General features: G+C 41.9%; 1 protein-coding gene across 1 annotated transcript; it reads left to right on the top strand.

Annotated features, from left to right (window-relative positions):
• The first annotated feature begins 4,284 nt into the window (after window positions 1-4,284).
• Window positions 4,285-10,686, top strand: eif4ebp3l (eukaryotic translation initiation factor 4E binding protein 3, like). The gene is made up of 3 exons (XM_080774709.1): window positions 4,285-4,882; window positions 7,343-7,519; window positions 10,102-10,686. Exons 1-3 carry the CDS (start codon window positions 4,753-4,755, stop codon window positions 10,128-10,130), a joined length of 336 nt encoding a protein of 111 aa, XP_080630835.1. The 5' UTR covers window positions 4,285-4,752; the 3' UTR covers window positions 10,131-10,686.

The raw sequence follows: 10,686 nt of genomic DNA, 5'->3' as shown, positions 1-10,686 counted from the left end.
TCTGGTGTGTTTTCAATCTAGTCTAGATTCAGATATCAGATCTACAAACTCACACAGTGACGACATACTATAATTTACTATATTGTCGAAGGACTAAGTAAACACGTAAACTTGTAGATTTTGGGTGAATGCTCCCCTGACAATACGGATGCTGGCGTTCAATTTCAGGGTTGCATCTTGCAATGGGTCTGGTCCACAGGATTCGCTACACCACCAAGATACCCATGTCTAAATACTTCCTTAATGTCAACGAAGTCCACACCCACAACACCAGAGGGAGTTCAACAAACCATGTGGAACCCAGATTCGGCACAAACAAGGGATTAAACTAATTTCGCTCCTATGCCTCCTATGGAACGCCCTACCAACAGTCAATAAGACATTTGAATCCCTTGACTCCTTCAAAACCGCTCTCAAAGGGCACCTACAGACGGCCGAAACTGGCCCCCGTAAAGAGCCCCCCCCCCTAACCTAAAATGTTGAACGAGGCTCTGAAACAACAGTGACAGCAGAGGTTAGATTATTCACACTTGTGTGCAGTTGTGTAATGTTGTGTCTCCCTCTGTTATGTATTTTGTTTGTCATTAATGTTTTGTGTGTGGCTGCAACATGGGTGAAAGCCCAAGACAAATTTCCCTTATGGACAATAAAGTTTACCTTGACGGTGACCTTGACCCCTTTCCCCTTTTTACCTCATTTTATGATGATTTCCTGTTCGTCTCTACATTTAGAGACGTTAGTGACTATTTATGAAAAACCAGATCGGCGCAAGCAAAACCCGGAAATGCCGTAGTAGAAGAAATGACTCTGTCCGGTACATTGCTGTATTAAAATGGCACAAAGTTATGTTCTGGGAATTATAAACCCTCGTACGCAGTGGGAACAGCTGCTAGTGAGCAGTGGATGGGAGTCTGGCAGGGCGTCAGTGAGAGAGACTCACTGTAAGCACTGGACCAGGGCTAGGCCGGGCCTTCATTTTCGGGCCTGATGAGAACTCTAGTGTGGCAGCGGTAGCAGTGTTTGATGAGAGCCCAGGTAGGGCCGGGCCTTCATTTTTGTGCCTTTTGAGAACTCTAGTGTGGCAGCGGGGGCAGTGTTTGATGAGAGCCCAGGTAGGGCCGGGCCTTCATTTTTGTGCCTTTTGAGAACTCTAGTGTGGCAGCGGGGGCAGTGTTTGATGAGAGCCCAGGTAGGGCCGGGCCTTCATTTTCGTGCCTCTAAACTCTGTTGAGAAGTTTTCGCCGGCTGCCGGGCACTAATAACTTTGGGGCAGGCCCGTCTAGCGTTTAAATGGACAGGTATCATCAGCCAAAAGGGTGACATCGAAGAGGAAGGATGGATAGGGAATGATCAACATATGGAATTTCAGAACAGGTCAGCTCCATATATGGAGATCTAAGGGTTTGAGTTTTGAGGTCAGATGTAGAGTTGCTGGCCAGTATTGATGACATCAGGGATCTCCATATATGGGCATTCCAATTTATGGGCCTAGAGCTAAGGGGTGACTGTTTGAGAACCACTGGAGTCTGGACTAGAGATTGGTTCAACCACTGCTCATCAGATTGCCGTGCAGAATAATGTGGGGGGAAATCATGCATATGTGAGAAAAGCATAGAAATGTATAGAAATGTATCTAAAAGGCATGTATATTAGATGGGGTGAGCCAACATCACCAGAGGGAGTTCAACAAACCAAACCCAGATTTGTTTCAAACCAGGGTTAAATTAATTTAGCTCCTATATACCACTAAAATGTGGAACGCCCTACCACCAGCCGTTAAGAAATGTGAATCCCTAGCCTCCTACAAAGCGGCTCTCAAAGAGCACTTACGGGCGGCTGTAATTCAAAACTGGCCCCTGTAAAAAAGTTAAATCCCCTCTATCTTTCTATACTACAGTATACACGTATTCCTTTTTTTCTTTCTTTTTTTTGCATATAGATGTATATATTTGTATGCCTTTAAATGTTTTCATGAAACGAAAATAGAGGACCCTGATGTAAACAAGTCTTAATGCTTTTTCTTGTTTTATCCTCTTAGAGGGTTTTTGTATTCCTTGAACTGTACCCATTCTGCAATCTGTTTTAACATTTTCAATTAATCAATCAATCAATCCCTACTGTATATCAATCAATCAGCCAGCCATATGTTCCGTCATCCCGGCCTGTGCCCTCAGCCCTGTGCAAATTGCAAATCCAATCTTCGGCCAAACATTGCACATTTACAACTCACAACATGTCGCAAGCTAAATATAGAAAAAAAAGTGGTGAAGCTATATTGCTTGTGGTCCCTGAATATATTCCTCTTTCTTCTTTCTTTAATTGTGGAGAAACATAACTAACAACGTACGTAACAGTTGTCATTTGTGTTACATTAATTAAAGGCATTGTTATCAGTATCAAAAGTAGGCTACTAAATCAGAAGTTACAGACTCCGTCAGGTATGAAACATAATCCCTTGATCTGGATGAGTTTCCGGGCACAATTCCCAGAGCTTACAGTAAAAGTAAAATGGGTCAGAATTCCTTTAGAAAAGGGGAGTTAGAATCTCCACCCAGCACAACAGTAGGCTCCAGGTTGATTCTTGTTCAGGGTGGTGGTGCCTGGTTCACAATCAGTTGTGGTGTTGTGCTATAGTGTTTTCTGCAGAAAATGGCTTTGACTTATCGCATACATAATACATTTACTGTATATGCCTTATCTCTTATTATATCATTTTCTATTGCCATTATGTTATGCTGATGTGGATGCGTCTTCTTAGTTTTCACTACCGTCATTGTGAGGCTACCTCATAGACATACTCACATTTCGTTTATTTTACTTTAAGTGCAGTGTTGATTGACAGCTAATTTAGATTTTAGTTTAGTCATTGTCTTTTGAAGAAAATTCCATTTAGTTTTAGTCACATTTTAGTCACCTGAAATGTTTTAGTGTTCTGATTTTAGTCAACTAATTAAATATACATTTGATTTAGTCGTGCAGTGTTTCACAACTCACTTAGGCCTTAGTGTTCACACTTGTGTGCACTTGTGTAATGTTGTGTCTCCCTCTGTTAGTGTTTAAGTGCATTAAAGAAGGAATTTAAATATTGCACTGATAAAAGCTATACAATATATCAAAATAAATAAATAGCAACTAAATAGTTAAAGTTTACAAGAATGATTTTTCATTTTTCATTAGTGTCACAATATTTTTAATTTGCTTCAAATAATCTCTGAAGGCAGATAATGCTTATTGCTAGGGCAGTAGGGCCTTTATCTTTTGGTAGACTTTTGGAATGGTCAAAATAACAAGTCAAAATAACAACTACTACAATTGGCTAAAATACTGCACTGCCTGTACATTTGGGCTTAAAAAGATTACTAACACAAGCATTTTTGTCATTCGTTCATTAAAATGAAAAGCATAATATTTGTTCTGTCAATTTGAGCACCTTCACCATATAATATAAGGTTGTCAGTGTTGTGGGGGGCATTATCAGTGAACTGCCATTAGGGGGCAGCATGGTCACATTATGGGCCACATACAATTATCCAATCTCATTCCATTTTAGGTATGATTTGCTAACCAGAGTAGCACTAAAACATGCAATGATTCTATCCATGGATGGATCAAAACAATTACAGAAGTAAATATCGAGTGACTTTTGTTTTCATAAGAGAACGTGATTGCCTGTCTTGATCTAAGGCTAGAATGATGTTGAACTTGATTGATTGACTGAATACTTTATTAACAGTTTTCAGAAGAAAAAAAAGCACAGGGGGATTTAAAAGCATTACACTTGTTTACAATAGGGCTGAAAATGGTGCCAAAACATTTAGAGACGTACGAATATACACAACTATAGTCAAAACAAGAAATCATCATAGAGGAGGTATAAAGGAAAATAAACATACAGTGAGGGGGGAAAGGGGTGGGTGGGGGTTCCGATTTTACGGGCAGTTTTGAATTGCAGCCGTCCGTAGCCGTAGGTGCCCTTTGAGAGCAATTTTGAAGGAGTCAAGGGATATCCACATGTCTTAATGACTGTTGGTAGGGCGTTCCACATTTTGGTGGCATAGGAGCGAAGTGAATTTAGTCCCTTTTTTGTGCCGAATCTGGGTTGCAAACTTGCACATGGTTTGTTGAACTCCCTCTGGTGTTGTGGGTGTGGACTTCGTTGACATAAGACAGGTACATGGGGGGTACTGGGTAGGTATCTTGGTGCTGTTGTTATCTGCTGTATTGTTTTTCAATTTTCATGATCTAACGTAAAGCTCCTCCCTCGCGGATAATCCAGGACAAAACGAGCTCACCAGACCAGATGACAAGACAACCACCAACAACCACGTGCTCCGTGTCTCTGGCACAAAAACAGAGCAGTATCAGCTCATCTCAGCTGCGTCCTTGCTTGGGTTGAAATAGTCGCACATGGTCGCTGTTCTTCACTAGTTTTCGCTGCAAAGGAAAGAAAGGACTCCAATCGAACTCTAAAAAACACAAACGCCGAATCACGGTCTTTAATTCGTACGCGTTTTCCTCATTTGAATAACTTTTTGAAAGGCAATTGCAACAACAACAAACAGTTTGATATTTGTTTGCCTCTGCGCGTTGCATAAGCTTGCATTGCGATAAATCTACGTGTCTTTGCTCTTTTGGTACACTGGTACTACTAGTGTACTACTTCGTTTGACGGCAGGCAGAGAGACAAATCAGTATCGCTTCTTCTCCGTGCAGCAACTTTTTCTTTCGGACGCTAAACTTTGAACCGTCATCATGTCGACCACCAAGCAGGTGAAAAGCTGCCCCATTCCCACCAGGATCCTCACCCTGAAAGACTGGTCCCAACTGCCCGACTGTTACAGCCAGACACCCGGGGGGACTCTGTTCTCTACAACGCCTGGAGGTGAGAATATTGTGTTTTCTTGGGGGGAGTTTCTTATTTGTTTCCTAAAACAAAAAGTTGTACTTGCTTGCATACGATAAGCGTGTTCTCTGTCTGCTGTCTGCATTAACTCTGGTGTAGGCAGCACAACACGGATATTGCCCATAATATGAATTGGACTCAACCCTTTTAATTTTAGGGACTCATATTTTGGTAATGCATAAAATGCATTAGTCCATGGACCCCCATTTGATAAGATGTATATCTCTTATTAAGAACATTATTATAGTTAGACCAGACATGCTGACATTTAGTCCTATACCATATATACTGCTAGGTATATTGAGATAACAGTGATACTCTGATCAAAATAATTATTGTACTGTACGTTATCTAGTTGTATTAACTTGTACACTAATGGTAAAGATAACTATCAATAAACTGGAGACCCCCTAGCTCTGGTCCATAGCTCTAATGTGTTGCTAGAGACCCCCTTCAAGGACCCCTGGTGTTTCCCTTGACCCCAGGTTGAGAAGCACAGAATTGGAGTAACCTGGCCTGACCACAACATTGACCTGTTATAACATTGTCCCAGTTAGATCTGACAGGGCCACCATACAATGGCACTTGTCAAGCATTGCAGACAAATACAGATTGATCTGATGATTGTCCCCCTTTGTCCACTGTGGTACCATTTGGTGACATGTTGCAAATGGGTGTTGGACTGCAAGTCTCGAACAAAATGCTCTTGTACGTGTTGAACTTGTAGCGTATTGTCGGTGCGAAGTGGATGCACAGATATTTTGATGGTGGTTGGTTGTTGTTAAACTCCTCGAGCTGATGCAATTCATGTACAGTATGGCTGGGCCCACGCAGCAACGGCAAGTACACTACACACTGCAAGAAAAACAACAAGGTTGACGTCAAGTGCCAACAAGAACTCCAACCCGTGACCTCTGAACGGGAGGGGCATGAGGTTTCACCAGATATCGCAGGCCAGCGATTGGCTTTTCTAGAGGCGGAGAGAGAGGAGAGGTGGAGGGAGGCTGTCCTTACCCCTTCAGTCCTGGTGCGTTTTCTGGAACTCGGAGAACATTCTGTACTTGTTGTCAGGAGAGAAGTATTGAAATAAAACGTATACACTGCAAATTATGCAAGACAGAAATGTATAGGCCTAAGTAAAGTTCCTCATTTAACCTGGGTCAGGCCCTTGGTGTAAACACTCTGAGAGACTAAATCATGAGGGTCTGGGGCTCTAATGCCAACTAAATTAGGGTCCTTCCTTACTTGGTATGAAAATGGCTGTGAGAGCCACTGCTGTAGGCTGCATACAAAAAGCTGAGTGAAGTAGTGAACTCAGAGAGTGGTAGTCAACTAACGTTGGACCATGTGCTTCCAGTGTGCACTCTGCAGAGACTGAATATATTATACATTATGTTCGCTTTTGCATAAATGTCTACTTGTCTAGCACTAGCATTGGTGGTGCTGCCTGCTACTAGCTTACATTCCAGCCCATTTGTCTCCCCCCCCCTTGTCCAGCAGGGCCAATTCAGCAGTCAGTTATTACATAACGTGTTTTTCCAGGTATTTGGTGGATAGGCTGATACTGTGTACTGGGATAAGTTCAAACTCCACTACAGAATAAGAATAGCGGGGTAATAAACACAGAACGTAACTAACTTCACCCTGTCACGAAACACAATTCATGACATTGGTCTTGTGCCAAACAGGAGACACGGGGCCGGGGTCTTCAAGAATGGTTTAAAATAATCTAGGCAAATTGTGGGACACTAAGGAGAAACATTAAGAAAAGCTGCTTGTGTGTGGGGGACCCGGGAAGGGAGCTCGACCCCAGTGCTGGTCGAAGCTACACACATGGCATTGAACTTGTGGTCTCATGGGCCAGGGGGGGAGAATGTGTTTATGTGCTTTGATTTCCCAGAACTGAGCTGTGCAGAGACAGCCTTCACTCCTCCTGTTCTCCTCTCCCCTCTGTTCTGTTCTGAGAACAGGGTGTGTTTGTTTGGTATGTGTCCAGCCAGCAGCTCTCTTGTCGACCACAAGCATGAGCCAGTGTGCCACATGCACACGCGTACAGAACTCCACCACAGCCACTTATCCGCTTTGCCATGTCGGAAGTAAACACCAAGGCCGCCCACATGGCTTATAACAAGCTCAGAAGCCAGACTGTCTCTTTGAATCTAATCCTATTAAAAGTGCAACCTTGGGTATTTTGTCTTTCATGTGTCCTCCTGTGTCTTGAGTTCACAAATGTAGGTGTTTTGTATATTGTATGCTCACTGTATATTGCAGGTTCAATGTTTCAGCCACGGCTGAAACTTCAGGAATTAGTCAATAAGATATTCCTGTCTGATCCTGATGTTGAACTTGCAGCAGTAGCTGCAGTACGATAGAAGAATATTAGCAATGTGTACACTATTTGCTTTTTATTGACCTTGTCCCTCTTCGTCTTGCACACAGGAACCCGCATCATCTATGACAGGAAATTTCTTTTGGATTGTCGGAATTCACCCATCGCCCGAACTCCTCCGTGCTGTCTGCCTCAGATCCCAGGAGTAACGATTCCCGCCACGCACCCAATGGGGAAACTGCAAGACCTCAAAGAGGAGATTGAGGAAGAGGAGAAGAATCTTCCAGGTAAGACGTGTGCACCTACTCGCTTTCTCGCATACTAGGAACCAAGGTTATAAATTATAGTTAACCAAAACTAAGCTTAAAACTAGGTAAAGAAAGTACAACTTGGAACTACGATGCAGATAAAAAAAATGTCTTAACTCTTTGTTAGTATTGTCAAATTTGTCAATACAAGCATACAAAGGCATTGGTGCATTTGCTTATTGAGTGGGTTGTTGTCACTGTGACGGTGAGTCAATTGCCTTAAAAAAAACATAGTTTTATATTGTAATGTATACATATTCTGATTTAGTTCAATCTTACCCATTACAAATACTCCCCATTTTATCAAAAATATATGCAATATATAACTCAAACTAATAAACAATACGGACATGAATAACCCCACACACTGAAGCTAAACAAAATACAAAAATGCAAAACTCTAATGTGCTGACTGAGCAGTTGCCGTGTGATCGATGTAGTAGGTAAAGTGTGTGCGTGTGCGTGCAAATGGTAAAATGCAGAGTGGTGCATGTTGGAGAGACGTTGAAGCAGGTATAAACAGGAATTGACTGATTGTGCAACACACATCCTTGTTTTCATGAAATTTATTGTCACAGAATGTTTGCTTCCCCCTGTCCGATTTATGACAATAATGGCCAATATGAAGCATTTCTTCCTCATGCGTATGAAGACCATGTCTTTGTCCTGGTTATGTGAATTTCTTTTTTTTTCTTCCTGGAAATAAAAACGTCTGGGTATGTGAATATGAATTGACACGATTGACAGTCTTGTTCTCAACATCATGACATCCATACTGCTGTACTTGTCTTGCACGAATGTTACACATGTACTAAAAGATTAAATATAGCCAGCATGCATTTCTACAGGCCCTAGCATGTGTTTCTGCAGGCACTAGTAATGCCATGACTGTTGCCTGGTGGGGAGTGGGCTTAGGAAGGAAAACTACTGGAGTTTGCCTTTATTAACCCCATAGCCCTCTACCCTATTTTGTATTTCATTGTATGACCGTGTCGCATCAAAGAAAAACTGAAAAATCTACACTCGCAACTTGTTGCATTGCATTTGTAGATCTGCCATTTCTTCTATTTTGTGACTCCCAAATAGAGATGCTGTTATGATGGTTAGGATTATATTAGGTGAAGGTTAATAACTTATTGATGAACAATAAAGCAAGTGTAGTTCACAAACGGTGTGTCAGCAGACCTGACCAAGGCAGAGTCTCTGATGGCACTAGGAATGACCTGTATGCAGGAGGGATTAGGAATGACCCCCTTCCGCTCTAGCCGCTGCCCCCCTTATTTTGTCTGGTAAACAACACAATGCCTTTGGCTTTGGATTACAGAGCTGAGTTCTTTAGGTGTATTGGTGTTATGTTTTCATCCGTTCTGGCCATGTCCAACGAGGCCTTTTTTCCTTCCGCTGAAAACGCAAGGTTCTCTATGAACGCTCATTCTTGCTAACCTGACCCCGCCATCTGGTGGCAGCAGTGAGTTCCTCCTCCTGCTCCCATCTGGTCCCTCTCGAGCCATTTCTGACAGGAGAGATATGCGGCTGTATGCAGCTGCTAGAGGCGGGATCAACGCGATACTGATGACTTATTGAAGCACTGCCACAGTGCAAATGTAAACGCAACCTAACAACCAAGACTACAACTTGAAATTATAGATATCATCATTTGTGTCCCGCTGCTTCCGGTTTATTGTTTCTGCTTGAGAGAGCCCAGATCCAGGAAGAAGGAACTTGTGAACTCAATACTGCTGCAATCTGGCAGAGTCAGGTTACATTCTTGCACCCAAAAGTTGAATATTCTTCAAATAAAGTTCAGTGCAGAATAGATGCTCAGCACCTCCCCACACTGCTGCCGTTAAAGGGATAGTTCAGATTCTTTTAACTTAAGCTGCATGAAATACTTGCCAATAGTGTTTGCAACTGTATTAATAGATTGCCCGAGTCCCGTGGTGGGAGTTCTGCTCTGGTTTTGGTGAAATATTAAGTCGTTCTGGTCATTTTGTGGGGGGCACAGGGGGCCACGCATTAAAGGTTAAATAATCCACAAAACTAACGGTTTGTATTGTTGACCTATTTCTAAAATATGAGTGCAACTTTCGTTCATTTTTGACCCCTCTATCACATGGAACTATGTTTTTTGTGTCCATATCACTACGCCCAAAAAAAGCAGAACTCCCACCACGAGACTCGGGCAATCAATTAATACAGTTGCAACCACTATATTAATGGCAAGTATTTCATACAGCTTAAGTTAAAAAAATCTGAACTATCCCTTTAAGAGCATAGCGCAAATGCATGGCGCTCCCATTGAATACAATTCAAAAATATACAGGGAAAAACAAAAAACGCTTTGGTGGACACAGCCAGTAACATGTACTAAAAGATTAAATATAGCCAGCATGCTTTTCTACAGGCCCTAGCATGTGTACTGTCTGGACACACACACACACACACACACACACACACACATCTGTTAACAGGGTGTGGTAGAACATGGTGTACTGCCAAAATTACAGACTAATTGTTAATTATCTCCCCCTTTATCTCCCTGTCTTTTTCTCTCTTAACAGAGGACGACCAGTTTGCGATGGACATGTGAGCTACAGTTTTGCCTCCTGTGGAGAGTTTCCTTCCAATGCCTCTGTGGTCTGTAGCGACCTTCAAGCGTTGAATTAATAAGCTTTTTTCAGCTTCCTTTTTTGTTTTGTAAAAACCCTTTTTGAGGAACCAAAAAGAAGAAAAAAACAAAAACTGTAGGGTGTCATTAACCCTAAAACAAAAAAAAGGCACAAGAATGTTGTTTAAAAAAATCGAGGATCGGCTACAGGCTCTTTTCTGAGCGGTTGCAGGAAGGAATCGATCTTTTCTTTTTACTATGGTTTCTTTTTCATTTGTAAATAATGATAAATGGTACTATGTATACATTTTTTTTTAAGCTAAGGAATGTAAGAGGATTACATTAAGACGTGGGGGGTAATACTGTCGGCACCATTTTTGTTTTGGTCACAAATACAGTGGATTAATTCTCCTTGATGGGTGTCTGAGGCTCTCAAGCTTTAAGCATTAGAGGGCAGGGCTTAACTGAAAATCTGCACCTTGTTTTTTATATTGGGAAAATCTAATGGGAATAAGTTCAAATAAACTCTAAAAATGAA

The sequence above is a fragment of the Protomyctophum bolini genome (assembly GCF_963924005.1).
Source record: "Protomyctophum bolini genome assembly, chromosome: 10".
NCBI lineage: Eukaryota > Metazoa > Chordata > Actinopteri > Myctophiformes > Myctophidae > Protomyctophum > Protomyctophum bolini.
This window is presented reverse-complemented; position numbering and strand designations above follow the sequence as displayed.